General features: G+C 33.2%; 1 protein-coding gene across 2 annotated transcripts in view; it reads right to left on the bottom strand.

The window, feature by feature from the left end:
- Positions 1 to 23,656, bottom strand: part of LOC134853383 (coiled-coil domain-containing protein 154-like) — a 92,656-nt gene that overhangs the window by 4,233 nt on the left and 64,767 nt on the right. For both annotated transcript variants that reach the window (XM_063869371.1, XM_063869372.1), the window contains exons 10-13: positions 3,466 to 3,606; positions 1,593 to 1,703; positions 744 to 1,004; positions 325 to 401 (exon numbers count right to left, since the gene is read on the bottom strand). In XM_063869371.1, coding sequence (XP_063725441.1) covers positions 325 to 401; positions 744 to 1,004; positions 1,593 to 1,703; positions 3,466 to 3,606 — 590 coding nt within the window. The remainder of the gene's footprint in view (positions 1 to 324; positions 402 to 743; positions 1,005 to 1,592; positions 1,704 to 3,465; positions 3,607 to 23,656) is intronic.

Genomic DNA, 23,656 nt, shown 5'->3' with positions numbered 1-23,656 from the left:
TTAACGTTGTCATCTACTTTCTTTTGATTTGATCAACGCTTTTACCGATACTAATATTGTCGCTTAAATCAAATTGTGTCGTGCTGCGAAAATACGATTTTTACAACTTCTACGTGGTCGCTTGCAACGAACTGTCACTTGCGAAGAAATCTCGCAATGCCGTATAGACAAGAGTCGATAGATAAAGGGCTTTAGCTAACAGTCTAGTACCGCTACCACACTTAAAATGATTTGAAGTCACTTAAGATTTTATACAAAGAAGAACATTTTTGTCTTTTTTGAGCTTTGGGCTGAAATATTTTAATTTCAACTTGTTTTCTATACCTGCTCTGTTGCTCTTGGTCGAATCTTGAGTTGGCCTCCAGTCGGAAATTTCCCATCTGCGCCTGCAGTTCGGTGATCTAAAAACAAAATTCAGAAAGTATTATTTATCAGGTTCCAAAACCAGTAAAATTATTAGAAACTCCTGCTCATAACTCGTAGGAGAGCTTCAATAAGATTTGAGCCGTGATATCTTGTTGCGCCCAACCACAAGCAGTGAGCATTACAATCGCCTTAGCTGATTTTTGCGCATCAACTACCCCATCACCCAAAACTGCGACAACTAAGCACAAAAATTCTAAACCTAATTAAAATGGTATAGTGGAAGTCAAATATTTTGAATCTAACAACGACTACTCATACCCAGTCCATACAGATATGTTGGCGATAAGTGTAATAACTGATTATAACTGAAAACTGACCATCGGTTTCAACTTCGAGTAGCCTTCTTGACAATCGGTGACCCTGGTCGAAATCTGTTCGTGCCACAGAGCCATCTGTTGAGTCGATCTAGCCGACTTATCCGCCTGGTCGTTCTCAAACTCAGTCAGTTTAGAGTCAGTTGTCGTTTTCAGGTCCTTTAGCCGAGTGGTGAGAGTGCCGACACGTACATCCAAGTCGCCGAGAGAACGGGTTATGCTAAGTTGAACTTCGGTTTTGAGATCGTCGACGTCACGCGTGTACTAAAAAGATCTTCTTAAATTTGACTTTTGAGCTCACTTTCAAATTTCTTCAAATTTGTAGTTTTCGAAGATTTAAAGGAAGCCCCAAGAAAACAAGAGTACTGCAAAAAAGAACGTTTTCAAAAATGTTTCTTTTCGTGCTAATAATACGTTTTAAATAAAATAGGTTTGGGTAAGCAGAAACAAAACAAATTCCAGGCTTCCAGAAAACTACATTCAAATAAAAAAAAAACAGATCACAGAAGTAGATTGACGATAAGAGACATATGTGCACAAACCTTCTCTGGTTTACTGACTGTTTTCATCTAGAGATTAAATTAAATATCGAAACGATTTGTAATGGTTTTTCTCGTTAAGAAGTTGAACCTAATCATGTTCAGAACAGATAGATGAAAGTTACCTTGAAAAAACCTATACTTTTGGTTTTTCAAACGATCGTAGAAAAAGATCTCAAATGCGGTAGAAGTTATTTGATTACTTAAACTACTTAAAATGTTTTATACTGTTTTTTAAGCAGAATGATTAAAGCTCTAAAGCCATTAAGTTTTGATTGTCGTTTCCAAACATGTGAAATGACTTCAAGCTCACCGATTCCTTCAGATCTCGATACTTTGTCTCCACGGATCCAATACTAGTCTGCATAGTCTTGATCGCAATGCCCAATTTGTGATTCAGCTCGTCAGTTTTGTTCGACACAGCCTGAAAACCCAGTAAATCAAATTTCGATAGCGAATTTTTCTAAAACATTTTGTGTTTTATCTTATTTGAAACATGCAGTTCAGAAAAAAATTAAGTGAAGTAAGCAGTTTTGGTGTTCATTGTATGTTAAAATTCAGAAAAATGCGCCATAAAAAAAGAAAATTTTTTAAATCAAACTATATCAAAGATAGCTGGTTTTGTGCTGTTATCTTTGAATATTTCGACCAAAATGATTAAAAATCAAAACATAACCAAGGGAAAATTGGAAAAGACCAAATGAATACAAAGAATCAAAAAAAATGACTCGTTTTTTAGAAAACAAACTTCAACTTTCGAACTTCCTACAAACAAATTATCGCCTGAGAAATTTTTGAAATTAGAGGGCAGTTTATCATTGGCTGTTTTGATAAGATTACCCCAATTTGAGGAAATTGGATTCATAAGAAAAGTTTTTATTCAGGCGTGAATCTTAAAAATAGCCAACTGACAGTTGAAAAAAAGTAATGAACGCAAGGAAACAGAAAAAAATTAACCTTCGAATTTCAAAGATGGCCTTAAAGCTCTTTGAATTTCTTGAACAATAAATGATCGACATTTTTTGATCATAACCAACTGACAATCGGAAAAGAGTAATGAACGCAAGTAAACACAAGCAAACGTTCGAGTTTTAAAGAAAAAGTGTATACCCGTACAGCTCTTTGAACTTACAGCTCTTTGATTTTTGAACGAATCATAATTGGTGTTTTGTTGGTAAAACTTTTAACCTAAATTAAGAAAACTGGGTTAATATATAATTTTTAAGCTCGAAAATCTGAAAATTAAGTTCCCCTTTCGATTCTAGAAGTCTATCACTTTTTTCAATTTTGCTGTTTGATAGTGGAGTTTTCTTTCCTTTCAAAGGAAATGAAGTGAATTTCAAAAAAAAATCAAATCAAAGCAAAAAAAACTATCACGATTTTCATCACGATCTATATAAGAGTCTGAACTACGTTCATCGACTCTTAAAATTTTGCATTAAGCGTGCAATGAACATATAAAAATAACGTAAATGAAATTTATATGAAATAGCTATTTATATGCATATGAAATTTATATGAAATAGCTATTTATATGCATAAATTACCGATATTGTTTTTGCTACGCCATAGTTCGTTCCATTCACTTTCAGTGACGATGGATTCGACAACTTCATCGCCCAAATTGCGCCCTTTTGGTCTTATTGTACGACTTACATTTTTAACTAACCGACAGGCGCCTTGAGCACCAATTTATACTAATTTTGAGGGGTCGGTCAAAAATTCCAAAAGTGCTTAAAAACGATGTTTTTGGCCTGATAATTGCGCAGTACGTTTCCTCAAAGTAGGATCACGAATTTGGTCGACCTAAAAAAACAGCGACAAAAATTTGCAAATTAAAAAAAAAATCTGTTCGTTCACCTTTTGATAAACAAACCTAAATCCGCGCTGGCTGAAATATCAAAGGAACACGATATGCAAAAAATGACGAAAAACAAAATGATAAAACAAACAAAAACCAACAAATTTGCAAATAAATGCTGGTTTTTTATATGGAGAGGGAACTTCATCTCTCTTAGCCTGAAACCGGTTCTTTTCCTTATTTTTCTAATGTTAGCAAAAAAGTCCGCCAAAAATAATCAGTATCTGGGCTGTATCTGAAAGTTTAAGCAATCATTTTTGGCTTACTTTTAGCAATTTAATTTCGACAACATTATGGGTATCGATTCGATATGCAAATGACTCACCTGATCTTGTGATTCACGAGAGGATATTTCGGCTTTGAGCAGCCGAGACAGTTTCTCAAACGACTCCCCATGTCGTCGGTCTATCAGCTCGGCGCTTTTGTTCAACTCGGAATATCCACCGCTCAGTTTTGCTTTGTCTGCCTAGAAAAACGCAGCAGTCGCATTTTACAACAGTCGTGTAAAAGTCATTATAAGTGAAATACATTCAGTCGCTTTCTGTTTGTAACAATATCAAAGTAATTATAAAAACCAAAGAAAAACAGAGTCATAAAAACGAACTGCATAGTCAGATACACAAATTATATTCTGCAAAAAAAATTATTTATTCGTCAGATAATTCATGTAGATTTTGTCTAATGGACACAATGCCCAAGAGCAAATAGTTTGAGCTATTTTCTATCAACGCTTCAGTATTTGGTTTCAAAGACTAATGACGATATACCGGGTTTGCAAAAAACCAGTTGTATGCTAGTTGTATCTGCATAACGTCTGGATGGCGTGAAGTTTTTTTGCGAACAAATAAATTAAACCAGCGTGTAACGCACCTCCGGTGCTTCGAATTTTTGAGAACTCATAAAAAGCCGCATAAATTGTTTAATTAAATCTACAACCCTAAATTTTACTCTGACAGCACGCAATAACAGGATTCGTTATTTCAGATTTCGCTAGGATTTTTCTTATAAGTTGTTTTAATTCAATTTTTGAAAAACCATTAAATTTGTGTTTTTTTTATCTCTTTGAAAAATTTTTAAATGATATAACAAAACGTCGCATCTTGGATACTAAAAGCGTAGCATTCGCATTTGGACGCGAAAAATGCAACTCCTGAGAGTACTCTCACGGTACCTAACTACAGGGTTAGGAACTTCAAATTTTGAGAAAACTTTTAAATTCAAGTTTCGAAAAAAAAAAATTGAAAAAGCATGAACACGTCCTATCTTGCAAATTATAAAGATTTGAGCAGTCACACGTGGGACGAGATTTGAAACCTCCTGGCGTGATCTGATAGCAACTAACCAAAGGGTTGAAAATTTCAAAATTTGAAAAATTATATTAAATTTAATTTTTCTGAAATTTTTTTTTGAAAAAATGCAAAAAAGGTCTTTTCTCGAACACTACAGAGAACTGAGCAGTCAAATTTGGAGGCGACATTTGCAACCACTGAAAATCTTAGACAGCCCCCCATTACAAGGAAAAAGGCTTCAAATATGAATTAAAAAAATTAAAAAAAAAGTTAAATTTAACTTTTTAGCTGAAAACTTTATGAAAAAATCTCAAAAAACGTCATATCTCGAAAACTAAAACTATTTGAATAGTCATAATTGGAGGCGAGATTTGCAAAACCCGAGAGTTCTCTGACAGCTTCTGACTCAAAGGCTGGCCATTTCAAAATTTAAAGAAAAATTGAATTTAGGTTTTCTGATTTTTTAAGAAAGCACAAAAAACGTCATATCTTCAAAACTAATGGCATTTTAGCAGTCACATTTAGACGCAAGATTTAGGTTTTAAAACTTCTCAGAGTAGTCTCATAGTACTCGACTACAACATTAAGAATTTCAAATCTTTTGAGTTTTTAAAATGTAAGTTTTCTGAAAAATTTATGCGAAATTATAAAACACGTCATATCTCAAAAACTACAAGATTTTGAGCAGTCATTTTTGGAGGCAAGATTTGCAATACCTGAGAGTACTCTTACAGCACCCAACTACAAGATTGCGAGTTTCGAATATTGTATATTATTTGTAAAGTGAGTTTTCTGAAAAAAAAGAACACAAAGAAATCAGAAAACTTGTCATATCTCGAAAACAACGAGAATTGAGCCGTCAAATTTGGTGGCAAGATTCGCAATCCTTCAGAGTACTCTGACACTACGCAAACACAGGGTTGTGGTTTTTGAGGATTCGTAAAATTTTTTGTATATTTCGTTTTCTGAAAATTTTGAAAAGTCACAAAAATTGACGTATCTGGTACACTAAAAGGATTTGGGCATTCATAATTGGAGACCAAATTCACTCCCCTGGGGGAAATCTGGCACCATCCCACTAAAATTGCTAAACTTTAATGCAGGGGAACAAACACTAGATTGAAACTGGAAATCGGAAATAAAATGTTCCAAGCATTGCAAAATACGATATAGCTTAACCACGCATAGATACACTAAGCCCTTAGCTGTTGCAAAAAAAAGGTCTAAACATGGCAGGATACGTGTCACATGCTTTTAAACACAGTATAGATAAAACTCTTCATTCTCATCAAAAAGTTAGAAAAATACATGGCAACAACTTAGCTGTTTTTTTTCTTCTTATGCATATGCATAAGAGGCTGTTAAATCCTTGAAAACGAGTACCGGCTCTCTCACAGAGGTTCCTCTGATCAATTGCTGTTGGCAGATGCAAACATTTTGTTTCAACGTCAGAAAAATTTTCGTCCAATCAATGAAAACTGCTGGTAATACAATTGACTATTATGAAAAATTTGTACATAATTGTTGTAGTTTACGGATTGAACAGAAAACTGATAATTAATAGCACTTGAAAATTGTAAGCTGTTGCATAATAATTTGCTTTTATTAGAGGCCATATTATTATTTCAACTCCCTAGAAATGTTTTCTGTAAATTGAACACTTAAAAATGCGTTTAGTTTAGTCCATTTCTGTGAAATTTTTGTCCACTCAAGTAAAACTGCTGGTAATACAGTTGAAAATTATGAAAAAATGATGTTCCTATTAACGCTGCAGTTTAGATTTTTATAACAAATAATGCAACTCCTTATACTGCGGATCCAAAAATTTCAAACAAAATGATATAATGTTTTTTCTTGGCCTTCTGGCACAACAAATTTTTTACCTCTTGGGCGTGTCTGGGAGCACATGAAAAGAAAACATCAAAAAAATCACTCCACTCAAAAATTTTTGACAAACTAAAATCCACCCTTCGACATCTATGATAACAAATTCCAAAAAAATCGTTTGCAACAGGACTAAGTCGAAATTAAGGCAGTTTTTTTTTCTGTTAGTTATCCAAGTTTTGTAAAATGTTTATCAATTGTTGGAACAAAAATTGCTTTTTTTCATTTTTGACTGAATTTTTATGATCAAATAGTGTGATAACGTAAGCGTAGTAAAAAATTTTACGGTTTTTATCTCATACGGACTTTGACTTAAATACTATGACCAAAAGTATGACCTTGAAAATGCGTCGTCCTTTTTGACTAATTTTTTGTTCCTCCAGAGGAATTATTAGAAAGAGTGTGCAATTTAGCAGAATTTACTATCTATTATTTAATTGAGCGAGACATTTCCAGCCATGTTTAAGAAGTCCTTATGTTGACATATTTAAGATTGCTACGCTATCTCTACATGATTTAGCTACAGTCTATTTTTTAAAAGCTATGCTGGGCAAATAGATTTAAACATTACTACTAGCCTGCGGATTTTCATCAAGCATCGACTTTGTGCGTAATCGCATTGTTTTTATTTAATTATGCATGTTTATAACTGATACTTTGCAAGGATGTTTCATTTCAAGTTTAAAATATCATTTTTTAAAACTTAAATCTGGTTTATTTTGAGCATTTATTTGGATGCTTTGTGATCCTTTTTCGATACTCAACTCCATTTGATACTCCATGTTCTACTTATACTACTATAGGTTTTGAAAGCTGAATCCTCTATTGGACTTGTTCATTGGTTACTGCCGCATGGGCTCAGTTAGGTGTCCACTGTCTGAAAAGCCTCCATCTTGTTCTGCGGGCGTTATCGAGGCTATAGAGACATGGCACGGTTAGATGAAGCAGTAACCGTAAAGTGAACAAGTCCAAAAAAGTTAAATGAACTGGCTACAAGGCCCTACGACAACCGAGTTTTCGGATCAAGTTTAATTCGGCGAAGTTTTTTGGCATGGAAATAATTAGTTTTACCGTTTCGATTTTCTTTGGATAACAGCGCACGACCACGGAAGGATGTGCAATGTCACTAGCAGCCTTCTAGCAGCCTTCTCTTAAAAGCGTTCAAAAAGATTTTTAACTATTTATTTTTTTGTTTCCAATTAATTTGTTTTTTTTTCGTCAAAAATCTAATTTTCCTAAATGACTGACTCAATTTGTCTCATGCTGAATGACTTAGGATTGAGAACCAAATGTCATTGATTGTTTTTATGTTGGTGAAAAAAAAATTACCACTGAATCGCTATACAGTGGTTTGATTTTTTTAAATTATGTAATTTGAATAAAAGTAGTAACCGGTTACATCCGTTCTACTCTTTTCTAGTGCGTTGCACTGATTTCATATTTAGTTTCATTTTTGTGATTTTTCAGGTTTTCCACGAAAGCTCTGCTGCGATTCATTCCCTTTTCATTTCTTACAATCTTCGCCATGATATGTCTCCTTTTTAAATTTTTTTGAAAGAAACACCATCAATTTCTTTCTTGTATAAACAAGCGTCGCTTGCAGTAAACCGTTTTCACAAAAAACTCAATAGTTTGTTAATTTCTGTTGTTATGCAACGAAATGTATCCGAATATGCAACGGAATACAACCAGAATACAAATAGAATATGCAACGGAGTTCTGTTATGCAACGGATGACAATAAAATTAAAATAAATTTTCCTTTTACACTTTTTCAGTGATGTTTTGCTGTTTTGAGAGAAAGCTGTGCAGGGATTTTGTCTTTTCATGATTTTCATTATTTATAGAGTTTGCAGTCAATTGTTTTTTTTTCTATTTCAATGTTTTGTCCAACTCAGCCATTGGTGGTGTTTTTTTCTTTTTTGACTTCCAATCGAGTGTTGATTGGTATTTCTTTTAAAATGGTCTTCTGAATTTTTGAGTTGGCCGGATTTTTAAATCATCATATAAATGGTAAAAAACATCCGGTAAGTTTTGGTTTTGATCATGTCACTCTTATGCATTTGTTTTGTTTAATTCTTTGAGTTTCTGAGTTTTTTAAGTTTCAAAAAACAATACCTGGTACTTGATTCGGTATGATCCTCTTATTTTTGAGTGCGGTTTAATATTGTATCATGATTCAAGCATTCAAAAACAATATATGTTTTTTACTCTACCAGCTTTTTAGAAAAATCATTTGTATGATCTTTTTTAAGAAAAATATTTGGAAAAAGTTAAGGTTATGTTCGAAATCTGATTGATTCGTTTCTGATCAAATGGTTAACGCCGAATCTGCCTTTTCTCTAGGTCATTCCTTTAACCTATAGAAACGATGCCCGGTAATTTTTTCATTTCATTGAAAATTTCGTTTCGATTTTTCCGAAAACAAAAGTTAACCGATTTTTGATTAATCATCTCATTCTTATGTTGCTGTTTTCTTGGGTATTCCTATTGCTTACTTAACTATACTAAATATTTAGGCCTGTTTTGCTTGAACAGCTGATTTTGTGGAACTTCGGAGGAACGAATGTAATTTTTTGAGAAAATTGATTTTATGGAGCTTGTTTCAATCGTTTTTAAAGATTCTGTAAAAGACGAACTATACAAACTGTGATGACTATTTTGAGCTCTGCATAAAATTTTATCTTGAGCTTATTGATCAAAAAGCAGTTGTGATTTGAAATCTCAAATAATTTTCACTGATCAACAATAAATCAGTTGTTTTTTTGCTTATAATTTAGATAATAATTCAGAATGCAGAAATTTTTGCACTGGAAAGCTAGTATATAAAAATTAAATGATGTTTTCAGCATAAAGCCTAATTTTAAGAAGCTATCGAACGCAACTTTTAAAAAAAATTTAGACTAAACGTTTAGAAGAAGACCAAAAATATTCTAGAATTTTCAAACATGCTTAAGATGTGCTAGAAACATGCTCTTGAATGTTCTAGATTCATTTAAGACAAACATTCATTTCTAAGACAGCAACTGTCCATTTTTTTGAAATTTAACTTTTCAGATTGATTTTTTTCTGAAACGAACTAACTAAAAAAAATTCGCAATCTAATTTGCGCTATGAAATAACTTGAAATACTTCGAAGTTTCCTAGCATGAAAAGCTTGCTTTGAAAAGTTGAACATGTTTTATATTGAAACAACTGGACATATTTTATAGTTTCATCGCGTGAGACAGAAAAATTCAAATATTTCAAGCTATTTCTTAGACGGAATATATTCTGCAAAATTTTAAGTTTTCTAAGCAAAATTTCTTGCACACTTTTTCCCATCAAAGTTTTCGCAAATGATTTGCTCATTGAAATAACTTGAAATTTTTGCAATTGTCATAGCTTGAACAGCTTGCTTAGAATTTAGATTTTTCGCAAACCGATTTTGTCTATGAAATAACTTGGATTGTTTGTGGTTTCATTATAAAAAGAGCTTGCTTAAAACTACTAAAGTTTTTCGCGAACTGATTCGGACAAAAAATATATTGAATTTCTCATCAAAATTTTATTGGTTAAATGGCTCCGGCAGAAAAATTTAAACGTTTCCTAACCGATTCCCTTCCGAAATATCTTAAAACTGGAACAGCTTGCTTAGAAAGAAATTAAGTTTTTCTCGAACCAATTCGGTCTACTATATGTGTTGGAAATAAATCAAAAACTCGTAGCTTGAATGGTTGCTTGAAAAATTAAACTTTTCGAAAACTGATTCGGTCAATGAATAAAACTTAAAATAAACCAAAATTTCATAGCTTGATTAGATAATTTTTTAGAACGTTTTTTATTTCCAGTGATTTTTGATTGATCTATCCAAAATTCTATATTTGAAAAAATAACGTCATTGAGATTTTTGGCCAAATTTGAAAACTTGGTGTTTTTGTGATAATTTTTGTACATACCTAAATTCAGTTACCGAGCAATGCATAAAAAAATTCTTCCTCTTCCAGATTTTCAAATTTCAGAATATATGTTTTGTTACACAGAAGACATTTTTTCATTCATTTTTTTTTGCATTTTTTAAAAACTTTAGAAAAACACACAATTGTATTGCGTATCTTTATATGCTTTGAGTATGCAACAATCAGTCTTACTTTTAATTTACAAAGTAGTAACGTTGAAAAATTTAGCCGACCTACTAAGAAAATGATGTTTTATGGTGTTGTATGAACAAAACATCCAAACTCAGTTCCTTCGCAATTCATAATAGAGGCAAGATTGTGAAAAACTCTTTGAATCAAGTCTTTAACACTTGTGCTCGTTAACCAAAATTATAAATACAAAATGCATTTTTGTTATATAAAAAAAGCTAGTAATAAACTTTTTATTCGTCGAAAGTGCCATAACACAGACCTTCAACGTACTTTTTGCAATTATTAAAAGAAAAGGAATGAGCATGATCAATATTGATGTTTCTACCACTAAAAATGGGGCGGAAGTATGTATACGGGTGTTTTAATTGTTTCTAATTTGGTTTTCCACTCAAAAACAGGTACCACAATTGTTTATTGAAATGAGTCTGTTGAGCAACATTTTAAAGCATTTTTAGTCGTAAACCGAACGACATTAAAAACATTTCAACAAACTGTCCCAGTGTGAAGAAAACTTAAATTGAATTTTTCGGTTTTTAGTTCAGGCAATCATAGTGCGCGAGCGTGCATAATAAAGAAAGATATCTCGCGACATTTTGATTCCAGCCCTAAAAACTTAACCTTATTCGGGTAAAAGTTGTTTTCGATTTTTAAGGCCTTATGAAAATTAAAGTATAAAAAACAAAAATTGCAATGTTTTCGCAAATTTAGAAAAAAGTTTTGAACTTTTTTTTATTTGTTTTTGTTTTTGTGGTCTTTTTTTTTTAAAATAACTGTTGCCCAATTTGCTTATTGATCCCAAACCTTTTCCTAAACTTTTGTGCACTGGTTTCTTTTTTCTATCATTAGATCATTAGCAACGTGTTTGTTTTTTCTAAGTGATGTTAGCACAAATAAAAACGTACAGAATTGTCCTGCTTGAGAATTTTTAAGCTCAATCGAGCTAGAAATGTGTGAACTATTATAAACATAGCCGAGCTGTTGATGTGAAAGTTGTTTCCTTTTTTCTTCAAAGAAAATATGAATTGACGCTTAAGTGATTTTCAATCTTTGCTTATTATTGCTTAAATCGAAAAAAAAATCTCTTTCTGCCATTCTAGCATATTCAAAAACGAAGCTATTTATAGTTTGTGTTATAGTTAATTTAAACATAATAAAAATAGATCATTTACCAATTTTGTTTGTTCACTTTTTTGCTGACTCGCATTTTTTTCGGGCTGTTATCAATAGAGTCGGCTGATTCCACGTGACTAAATCGTTTTGCTTCTATCGTTAAATAGAGCTTTTTATTTTTGACTCAAAAAGATAAAAAAAGGTGTTGTAAATAGTTTTTTAAGCGCAAATGTGGCATGGCAGCTCTGATAAATTGGCTATGTTCGCAGATCTGAGCATAAATTACTAACCTCAAAAATATATATTCTGTTGTAATTCTGTTGCAATGAGTTTGCACATATTTGACTAATCAATAAGTCGACTTTAAGAATTAGTCAAATATGTGAATATTATCGCGACAGAGCTACGACCTACAGAAATGCGACACTTACTAAAAATAGTTACAGTAGCTAGTCATTTTAGTTTCAGATGTGAACAAAAGTATTTTAATCATATGATTTTATCTATCATTTTTCACTTATCGCCATCAAAAACTAGACGCTCTCAAATCTTCAAATTTTGCAGTTTTTTAAATTCTTTTCAACTGGCGTATGATATTTTTTGCATTATTATGACGATTTGTAAAATGTTATCGCCGAGTGAAATTTATAAAATTTCTTTACATTCTCCTAAACAGAAACGTTTGCTTGCATATAAGGTCCAAAAAATTGCACCAAAAAACAAAAACGCTAAAACAACCTACTTGAAAACGAAATGCCAGGCAAATACAAATTCAGATTTAAACCTCGAAAGTTTTTTAGCGAGGGTTCAAAATTTCTGTGACAGTCCGATTGTTACTGATGTTGTTACAAAGACAAACATGGCTGTTATAACCGTGCCCAGCGTCAAAACTCTGCAAAAATTTGCCTTAAGAACAAAATCAGACCATATGAAAATGGTGAGGACTCGAACTTTCACACTGCAAGTTGACACAAATTTGAAACTGGATTTCGAGTTTTCGGCTTATTTGAACGGATTCAAAAATTTCGAAGGGAAAAGCGTGTCGTTGTCTCTTTGCGACAGATCCACGGCATCGGCTCCTAGAAAAGTTCAAACAAGTTTGAACAAATCGAGTGAAAATGTGAATAACAATCAAGATGGCGTGAATGAAAATTGCCCTGAACTTTCTTCAACCAACAACGAAATTTCTTCAACCAATCTGATCGTGACTTTTTTCCTGAAACAATCTTCGTCGAACAATAATAACAATGGACCATTCAAGAAATCGTTCAAACTTGCATCGGGAGAAAAGGAGAAAAAAGGGATTCTGGATTTCATCGGACTGGAGTCTTTCCAAGAATTCATCACTGATGAGGACTCGGTGACTTTTGGAGTAATGGTGCAAAAATTTGGAGAGCCAAAAAACGGAGATTAATTTTGCTGTTGTAATGTTCATTATGTATAATTGAAGAATATTCAAAATACTTAACAATTAGAAAAAATAGAAAAAGATTAAAGAGGTATTTGGATGACTCCTCATAAATAAACAGGTGCTATCATGGAAATATTCTGAGCAAACATTTTATGTTTGCCAAAAGCTAAATTCTATCATAGTTTTATTTTAACTGAAAAAAAGTTCAATAGTTTTAGGAATTAGATTTAGAAATTAGTAATTAGCTTAGATAATTTGAACTAATTTAAGCTATTGCATAAAAATTTCAACAAACTATTGTTTTTGGAGAAAGACAAAGGCTTAGGCGTTAGAAGTAGTTTAGAAATATGGGCTTCCAAAACTCACTTACTGGTCCGACTTCGCAGCAAAACGGTCACCACAAATTTGTGTGAGAGAAAATTGTTCCCAAACTTGAAGCTCAGTGAAATTCAAAAATCTTCTTTGAGACCAATTATTGTTCCGTCCTTGTTAACGAAAGTAACGGAATGAATGAGCTCGAGTGGATCTTTCTTCAGACAATTTCGAACTTTTAGTTAGAGAATTTTTGACGGAGTTTTTTGGATGAAAATAGATTATATTGAGACAATATTGCCAAAAATGTTGCCATTATAATCGACTGTGTAAGCAATTTAGGCAGCATTTTTTATAGTGCAAAAATGGATTGTTTCCACAGCGACTATATCGCATTATAATTCCACCAAAATCTATTTTTATCTACATATAATTTAAATATAATCTTTCTTTTTGTTTCGCCATATATTTCCCAGACTTTTTTTTACCATATAATGGCACTAAAGATCATTTTTTGCCTCCATAGAATCCTTAGGAAATCTATTTGAAAACGTGACTCACTGTAACCAAAAACCTAAAGCTTAAAATTTAGACCTAAAAACAAGAGCCACCAACATTGTTCATTGCTACCATGGTTTGACTAAAAAGCATCAGTGAAAACTCAGTCTTTGTTCAAGTTGCGTTTTTTGGCGCACACTCACCCTTAAGTTTAGTTAATTTTGGCACCCAAGGCGAATGTTTGAAAGTAGTACCACAGGGGACCCTTTGGGTCCGCAAAGGGGCCCCCTATGGTACTATTTTGGCTGACCGGCCCTAATTTGTTTTCTAAATTGCCCCCCTCCCGCAAATCCGCTACTGCGGTGAATAAACTGAAACTCGTCGATATGAAGTTCAATTTAGCAGAACATTTTTTTGTAAATTCTCCTGATGATTTTAAGTTTAAAATTCATTAGAATCATCAGGCATTAACAAGCAATTAAGCAAGCATTAGAATCATCAGGCATTAGCAAGCATTGCGACCACCAATAAACTAAAAATTGTCGGTAAAAAGTTCAGTTTGTGCTAGGAATTTTTAGAAAGTCCTAATGATTTGTAGTTCCAAAACAACCGAAGGCAATAATTTGAAGAAAAAATTTACCATGAATGCACATGGCGCTAACATGCTAAAATTTGATTAGCAAAATGAAAACTAGGCAGGCAAAATAAAATCGCTTAAACTTTGCAACCCACTAGCAATAGAATTGTGCAAAAGTAAGGATTTATTTTTTTGGTCATAATTTAATAAGGAATATATGGCGAAAAATTGATTGTAAAACAAAAAAAATTTTGAGATTGCATAAAGAAACTACAGAATATCCTGCAATTATATCGAGGAAAATACACTTTCTTTTGGTGTTATATAGAGAAAATACAGAATATATTACCAATATATATGACACAATTTAAGAGTATTTTAAACAAATGTGTACCTTTTAGTCTATTAGTATGTCTTTGAGCAAAATCTATCACTTTGTACTTTATTTATATAGCGTGTGAGGGATATTTAAAAAACGGTCTTTTTTCATTACATTTAATTTATTTACTTTTTTACTGCTCCTTAGATTTTAAAAAGCAGTCGGAATCTCAGGGTTTCGCCATGATACGAGCAGTCTTGTTCTCTTTAAGATTTGTTTTTGATTTTAGTCAAGTTCAACAAATTAAAGCGTCGTAGCACTAAGAAAATTTTAAAATTTTTTGAAAGATTTGATTTCTAGACCAAAAAACTCCCAGTATAGGTGAGTAAATTTATGTAATCCATAAAGACTCTTTCAGGTTGAATTTCAATAATTGCTACAACTTAAGTATGCTGAATTCACTTGGTGAAAAATTGAAAATCAAAGCTATTTTTTAAATTAGTACTCCGTCTGGTAAAAAGTAATATAACTAGCAGAAAAAATTTGGGAAGAAAACAATTCAATTGATTAGAGAAAGAAAAAGAAATACAAGTTGAGTTGAGTTTTGAAAAGTTGTAAACTAGGTGCCACCAGTTGCACATACAAGTATTTTGGAAAAAGATTGGCTTTTCCATGGCCTAAGAGTTTCTAAACGTCAACTAATTTCAGTTGAATTTTTGGACTGATAACTAAAACTTAAAGTGTTTACGCAAACGATTAGTTTTCTGGGAATACTTGAATTTCATGGATATAAGAAATCTGTTAGAATAATGGTTGTGTTTTGTGGCTATATTGAATTTCTGATTGTCATTGTTTCTGTCGTTGTTAATTTTTGGATGATTTCCATTCCTATTGGGAATTTTCCTCTGGTGATTACCTCTTGTAAAATTTCAAATTAAAAAAACTATAGCATTACTTTTTGTCAAAAAACTTTAAATCCATTATAATGTTATGATGATTTTTCTCGAATTAGTCTGATATTTTTAAGCACAGTATAGTATATTGAAAATTTGTCCCCATGCTTTTAGTTCAACTGTCATTGCAACTGTCGAAACAGCCAAACTATAAATTTTAAATGATCTTTTGGAAAGTAATTTGAAAAAATCAAAAAGTTTAAAAGAAAAAATCGGCCTTCATAAAGGAACAGCTACTGTTTGTATTAACAGTTAAGAACAGTTCGGCTTCAGGCTTGCGGTTTTCTCGCCAAAAGACTAAGTGGGACTTTAAATTGTCATCAGCAACGGAGCACGTTCAAAGAACACGATAGTCAACGACAATAATTGAATGTTTGAGTGCTTTTAGATGCAGTTTTATATATTTTCAAGGTTTCGACTCAGCATTTTCATTAACTGCAACTCTTGAACCAAATTGACTTCAGTCAAAATTAATCGGATAATTCAATTTAATTGTGTACAACGTTTCCGACTTCGATATAGATAGGATTTTCAAAATAGGTTGAAAAATCAGCAAAATTTTGAACAAATTTTGTTTTAAAAATCATTGGAAAACCTAAACTTTTGGATCTTTTTTTTTCAAAAAATTTCTTTTCAAATCAAGTTTAGTGGGCGATGATTTATGAACTCTAACGTTTTTGCGACAACAACGTGAAGAATTGATTCTGCTCTCCTTGTATTGGAACTTTTGTAATAACCTGTTTATGTAAGTTTTATTTCGCTAGATAAGCAGTTGTAGAAATTTTAGTCAGTTTTAGATTGCAACAACTAACCAAAGGAAAACTTGTTTGACCGGCCATGTCTTCTAAAATATTGTTATTTCATGGGTTTTAACATAATAACATAATAGTGGTTCTTTTTTTGCGGCTATTTTGTTAAAATTGAGTTCAACGCTTCAAAAAAACTATTACCAAGTCATTGATAAGCCTGTACAGAATACAAAAAACAAATGGATGAAAACATTCACGGTTTTGAAAAAATTTTAACATCTGTTTCTGATTTTACTTAAGCTGAACAAATTAAAACGTCGTAACACTTATTCATTTTAAAACAGTCTTGAAATACTTAACTTGTAGACAAAAAAGCAGAAAAAACAACCAATCTAAGTCAGTAATTTGATATAATTCATGAAGACTCGTTCAGATTGGATTTTAAAAAATATTGTAATTTGTGTATGCTGAAAAAACAAAGAGAAATCTTTAAAATTAACGCTTTTTTCAAAATAATAGTTACTTTTCTGGTAAAAAGTAATAGGATAAGTAGAACAATCTAGGAAGGAAACAATTCAATTTACGTAGAAGAAAATCAAATAAAAATTGAATTGAGAATAAAAAAATTTGAAAATTAAGTCCCACCAGTTTCACATACAAGAACTTTGGAAAAAATAAGACCTTTGCATGGCCTCTGAGTTTCTGAACGTCAACTATTTTCTGGTATTTTTTTCGTGATGATTCCATTCTGTTCAAAAATATTTATTCATGTGACTACTTGATCTGGAGTTTTATGCAAGGGGTTCGATTAGGTTGAATTATATCCTTACTATTTAGTCAAAAAAAGTTAATCGGTTGTAATGTATTATGATAATGTTTCTCAAAATAGTCATAATTTTTCAAGCACAAGTTCAATATACTAAAAAGATAGCCCCCTGCTTTTAGCACAACTGTCATTGAATTAGATCCTGTTATCTCTTCACGATTTTTTATATATTTTTTAAGTCAGTGGTTTCCCATTTTTTGCCGATCTTTTTTGTCCGCCCTGATCCGATTCACTACCTTTCTCTTTATACCTTCCGCATTTGACCTCCGCAGCTTTTATCCCCTGTATACGAAAATTATACTAAAATGGGGGTGGGTTAAACGTGGGGGATGGTAAAGAGTTGAGGGGGGGGGGGTAGGGGGGTTCTGGTCGTGCAACTGAGAGAGAGTTTAAGATTAAACAGGCTTTATAAAATTGAACGCGTTTAGAAATCGAAAAGCCGTGAGTAATGCAGAAAAGATGCAAGTTTTATTATTTCTTTTGCAAAACTTTTAATAGTTATGATTTCTAATAGATTGTGTTTTTACGGAAATTTTGATTACAATTACAATATAATCGATTTTATGGTTGGTTTAATTTGCAACAAGGATGGTTTATAATAACAACATTTTGGATAACATTTTTTCATTGCAATATTTTTCCATGAAATTTTGGTGCTGGTATGAAATTTACTGCCAAAGATAAAACCATATCAATCTTTCATACCGCTTTTAGACACAGATTTGCAAGAAAATCATATCAAGAGAAGATAACTAGAATCGTCTGCGAATTACCCATTGAGAAGTTGGTTACTCAGGTTAATGTGAAAAACAAGGTATCTCCTGTTGACCCCAGGTCAACAAGTAAAAAGAGAGGTTCATGAATATAAAACCATAATAAAAAGTTGGCAATAATTTATTATGATTATGATGATATTGGAATCATGGAATTAGAATATCCTTCCTTCATGGAATTAGAATAAAGTTCATTGATTATGGTTCACTGGATAAAGCTCGGTGGTGTATAAACCAGCCGAAGTATCAACCAGCCAAAAATACGTTAAGTGCTATATAATAGTTGTGTAACAATTATGTAACAGTTATGAAATGCATGCAAATTTCATTGATGTGACGTATTGTTTCGACTCCGCGCCTTTTCGGTTGGTTTATACTGTTCGGCTGGTTTGAGTAGTATTGTATCGTGTCCCGGATCCTAAGGGGGGGGGTCCTTCCTAAGGGGGGGGTCCTCACGTAAAGCAAAATCCTAGGAAAGGGGTCCTTAATTTTTTGGAGGACCCTCATCCTAGGATTTTGTAAACGAAAGAGATTTTCCACCCAAAAAGCAGAAGACCCCCTACTTAGGATCTTGCTAAGTTTAGCTTAACAACAAGGGACACGATACAAAAATCTTTCTAATTCCAAATTTTGGGGTCCTAATTATTGGTCCTGATTAATTATATGAATCATATTAATTGTTATGCTTGTTTAGGGTAAATGAACTTTCGACCTAGTTGAAATTTGTTAGTGAACGGGGAATTGACTTTTATGGTATATAATAAAAATTCGCCGGCCATTTTGGCAGCGTAGCTTAACTGTTGGCAGCAGTAAACTAATTCCTTAACTTGACCTAAATTTTATGGTGAAAAGGCAGTAAATTGAAATTACTCTCAAAAGGCGGCGGCCGTTTCTGGGCAAAATATACCAAATGATAAAATTGTCAAATTTTGAAATAAGAAAAATGAAATTAGAGGGAACTTGGTGTACTGAAGATATTGATAATGAACATTTACAATTAAGAGTGTTTTCAACCGCAGAAAAAAACTCATTTTTCAAATTATGTAATGAACGCTACGTCGTCTTCCTCGAAAGGGCAAAGGAAATTTCAAAGAAAGAATACGAGTTGATTTTCAAAGAACAATTTTATTTGAGTGAGCTTCAACAAATCTCTTGGTGCATTTCTACAAAACAAAAGTATGGCACTGTGAGCGATTTGAATATTGCTGATTATGAAAACGTTTTCGACTATTCGTTTGACTTTAACTCATTATGGGTTGATAAAGACTTGGAGAGAAAAATCCGTCTATGTTTCAACAAGCTATCAAAATACAAAAAACTTCCGGTGGTTTATTTAATTATTTACCACCGTTATCTTAATGAGTCTAAATGGTATTTGCAAGGTCACTTTTATTTCCACTGGCTTGAAATTCAGCAGGTTGGAGAGGTGTTGGAAAAAATAAATAATGAAATTGCAAAAAAGCAGAGTAACTCCTATTGATTTGAAAATAATTCACGAAATTTATACGTCTTTGAAACAAACTTATCCTGATAATTCTAACCGACGCAACTATTTTCTAGCTGCATGTTCTCTGTTTTTTGTTAGTTCTGATAACCTTAACTACGACATTTTAATTAAGTTGAGACCTTATGGTGGCTTGATTGGTATTGATAACTCTTCCTTGGACAAATATTTGAAAAATTCCAAAATTTTACGATTGCACGCTATTTTGCACGATGCGGCCGGATTTATACACGAATTTTATCAACAGGGTCCCACGTACTGTTACATGTTGCCCTGGAACTGTAACAACAGCTTATTGGGACATTTGAGTGGAATAGCGTTCTGCCTTTTCATTAAGTTGAAAAAACCAGAAGTTTATCATTTACTAGAATGCTAGGCGAGAGATCAGTTGTGCTTGACGTGGAAGGCTTTCGTTTCAAGAAAAACGCCTTTGTGGTTAAAGAATTAGCAATAACAACTTCAGACTACAGCGATCGACTCATTTTCCTACCTCCAGTGAATTTCAATATACTACCAAAGCTTGAACAAAAAGCTTACAACTGGTTAACTAATTATTTACACGGTCTCCATTGGGAAAACGGTGATTATCTTTATATAAACTTGAATCAAATACTTCAGAGTTTTGTGCTGAGAAATCCTGGTGCCGTTTTTTACGCTAAAGGAAAAGAAAAGACAGAATTTTTGGCCAAGTACTTGGACCGAAAGATTGAAAACCTAGATGATTTGGGCTGTCCTCGGGTTGAAAACTTATATTTTAAAAATTATCCAAGTTGCAATAAACATATTCCACATTACAACTCCAGGAATCATTGTGCCTTGAAGAAAACCAAGGTTTTTTATGATTGGTTGAAAAATGAACAACAGCGAGAGATCAGCGAAAGTGGAGACATACCTATCACAAAATTCAATGCTTTGTGCGTGGATGACTCCAGAGGGTGATATTAAAATTTCATTAACGAGAATAGAGCGTATTGATTGCAGTGGCCAAATTGTTCAGAGGAAGGAGCAAATAATAATTTCCGAAGAAGAGTTGTCTACGTTGAAGAGGTTTTTTCCAGTTATTGATCAATTTGTATACTTCCAGAGATTCAAGTTTATCAGAAATGTTAGCCAGCAAGCGAGGAGTATGTCTTCCCGAACTAGTCTTAGTACCCAAACGTCAGCCAGGAGTTCAGATGGATCTAAACAGCAGTGAATTGCCAGATGAGATTAAGACGATTGTGAAAGAGGATACTGTGAAGAAAATAATGTACTACAAAAAAACCGCAAATATCCCAGCAAACTTTGTTTTAGAAATGCATGACATAAATGATAGAGATTTCACACGTTATGAAATTTTTTACTGTTCTCAAAAGTAATTTAATTTTTTACAAGCTTCATTCGCAGAGAGAAAAAGTCTAACGCAGTCTGTAGAATAAATAGTTTCTCAAATGTCAGAAGCAACAACAGCAGTAGATGAACCTGACGCAACATTAGTAACAGAGTTTGTTTATAACGAGACAAACAGTGAAAAAAAATCATGGAAGTTTTGTAACAATGTAACTTTGCCAAGGTCTGAAGTAGTTTTTGTTGCGCAAATGGTAGTAATTCTAATTTTACTAACTTTCTGCATTCTCAAACTTTCTTTCACTAAATTAAGTTGCGAAGAAACGTCAGTTTGGTTCTCGATTTTATCAGGCTTGGTTGGTTACGTACTACCAAACCCAAGAATATGAATAAAGTGATTGATACCTCGACAAGAATTTTTATGGCGATAGTGGGACCTTCAGGATCCGGGAAAACTGAGTTAATTTTGAAACTTCTGATGGGAAATACTTTTTACCCTAAATTTGGAACCGTTCTATATCTTTACAAAGAGATGCAACCTGCATTCTCAGAAAAAGTGTCTTCTCGCGAAGTGAATATGGAGTTCATGAAATTCGACGGATTCGAATCTGTGAGAAAATTAGAAAATGTTCTTCTAGTTTTCGATGATTCATGTGAAGACATCTATAATGACAAGGAATTTGTTAGGTTAGCGACAGCGGGTAGACATAGAGGGATAGATGTAATATATGTTAAGCATAACTTGTTTCAACAAAGTCGATGGTCGCGTACGATTGATTTGAACACTTCACACATCATTCTGTTCAAATCGCCTCGCGACGTTCAGCAACTAGATCTATTAGGAAGACAATTGAATGTATCAAAATTTTTGAGAAACTGTTACGAATTAGCTACCAGAGACTCTTTTGGACATCTTCTAATCGACTTGGACCCCCGTACATCAGATTGTTTGAGATATTGTTCAAATATCACACCACCTGGGCCAACAGTTTTTTATTTACCCTTATCTGAAGCAGAAACTACTCCAATCACAAATGAAAAAGAAAAACTTATCTATTCTGCGGCATATGGTACAACTGAAACCTGACCAGCTAAGAAGATTAATTAGAAAAACTTCAAATCGTGAGATCATAACACTTGTTTGTGAATGTTTGCTCAATGTAGTCAATGGAAACGTACCCGTTAAAATCGCAAACATCGAACGATTCGAGACAGCATACAAATACTTATTAACTCCAAAAACCAGTGTTGTCAAAAAACGTGCGATTATTTTGAGTAAAGAAGGCTTCCATTTAGTTCGACAAATACTTTATTTTTGTTACAAGTACCTCACAACTTAATGATGACTGCTGAAGAATTCATTCTAATTCCGAAACATTTATATGTTAAAGAGCAGCCACATGCTGCACGTGTTCTTCATGATAATAATATTAAACATAAAAATGCTCAACTGTCCTATCTTAACCGGCTTAGACCCCAATTACCTCCACAAACTAGTAAGACTACTGCAACGAAGGAAACATTTACGGATAATGTTGAGCCCCAACAAGAACAGCTTAAACTGTTAACGGACGATGAAGAAGTACCGGTCGAACGTGTTAAAGACGAAAAACTAGAAGAGAAACACAATAGACAGACCGAAAGCATTTTAGGACAGTTACAAGTTTTAGAAGACAAAAAATTTGTTAGAGCAAAAACCGTACTTGAAATTATAGAAAATTCAGAAAGAGTAACCATAAACCATGACAATGAGGTGATATATGTAGATAAAGTACCAACAGGACTTAAAGCTACAATATTTTTATACGACATACAACAACCAACGAAAAAACTACACAATCCGGCGTTCATTAACATTTTAACTGCCCTCAACTTGAATGAAAACCTGGTAATAAATCGAAATGCCAAACACGCGGTTCAGTCAGCGTCTTTTAACGCTCAAGAGAAACGAGAACCCGGACCCTCAAGAACCCGCTCAACATCGCCCACTTGGCAGGAAAAAAGTAGTGCAAACCTTAAGAGAAGTAAAAAACACAAACGAAAAAGTCTCAGCGGTAATAGAAAAACCCAAAACCAAAAACGTGAAAAAGAGTCAGAAGAAGGCTCTGACTCATACGGAACGCCCCATATTGATTCAGATTCTCCAACGTCAGAAAAGACGAAGGCGCAAACAAAACAATGGGAAAATTACCAAGATTGAAGAAAAATTGTTGAAAACTAAATACAGTGACAAAGGTCCCGCGTTATTTGGTAGTGTGAACAACTTGATAAAAGCAAGCAATTTGTCGCGAAAGAAAGTTAAACATTTCCTTCATACTGAACCTGCTTACACAAAATATCGAACTGTGATCCGAAAAACGCCGCGACTCAAGGTCATAGTTTACGATATCGACGAAATCTGGTCATTAGATCTGGCCTTTGTTGATAAACTTGCCCAGTACAACCATGATGTTAAGTATCTGCTTGTTGCAGTTGACTGCATGTCCCGCTATCTCAGAGTGCAACCCTTGAAATCAAAGTATGCTACTACAACAGCAGAAGCGTTCAAACTAATGATAACGACAAAACAACCGGAAAAAGTATGGGTGGACAAGGGCACAGAGTTTAAAGGGTCCTTCGAAGCATTATGTAAAAAGAAAGGCATAAACACATATAGCACAGAGAGCGAGAAAAAGTCCGCATTCGCTGAGAGAAATATCCGTTCCTTGAAAAATCCTATTTATAAGTACTTGGAGGATAAATGGACTTACTCATACATTGACAAATTGCAAGATTTTGTCAATGCAATTAATTCGAGAACAAATCGTGTCACAAATCTTGCACCAAATAAAGTAACTAAAAAAGATGTTCCTCGCC

Source organism: Symsagittifera roscoffensis, chromosome 8 (assembly GCF_963678635.1).
Source record: "Symsagittifera roscoffensis chromosome 8, txSymRosc1.1, whole genome shotgun sequence".
Lineage (NCBI taxonomy): Eukaryota > Metazoa > Xenacoelomorpha > Acoela > Convolutidae > Symsagittifera > Symsagittifera roscoffensis.
The sequence above is the reverse complement of the archived record's forward strand: the minus strand, read 5'-3'. Positions and strand labels throughout refer to the sequence as shown.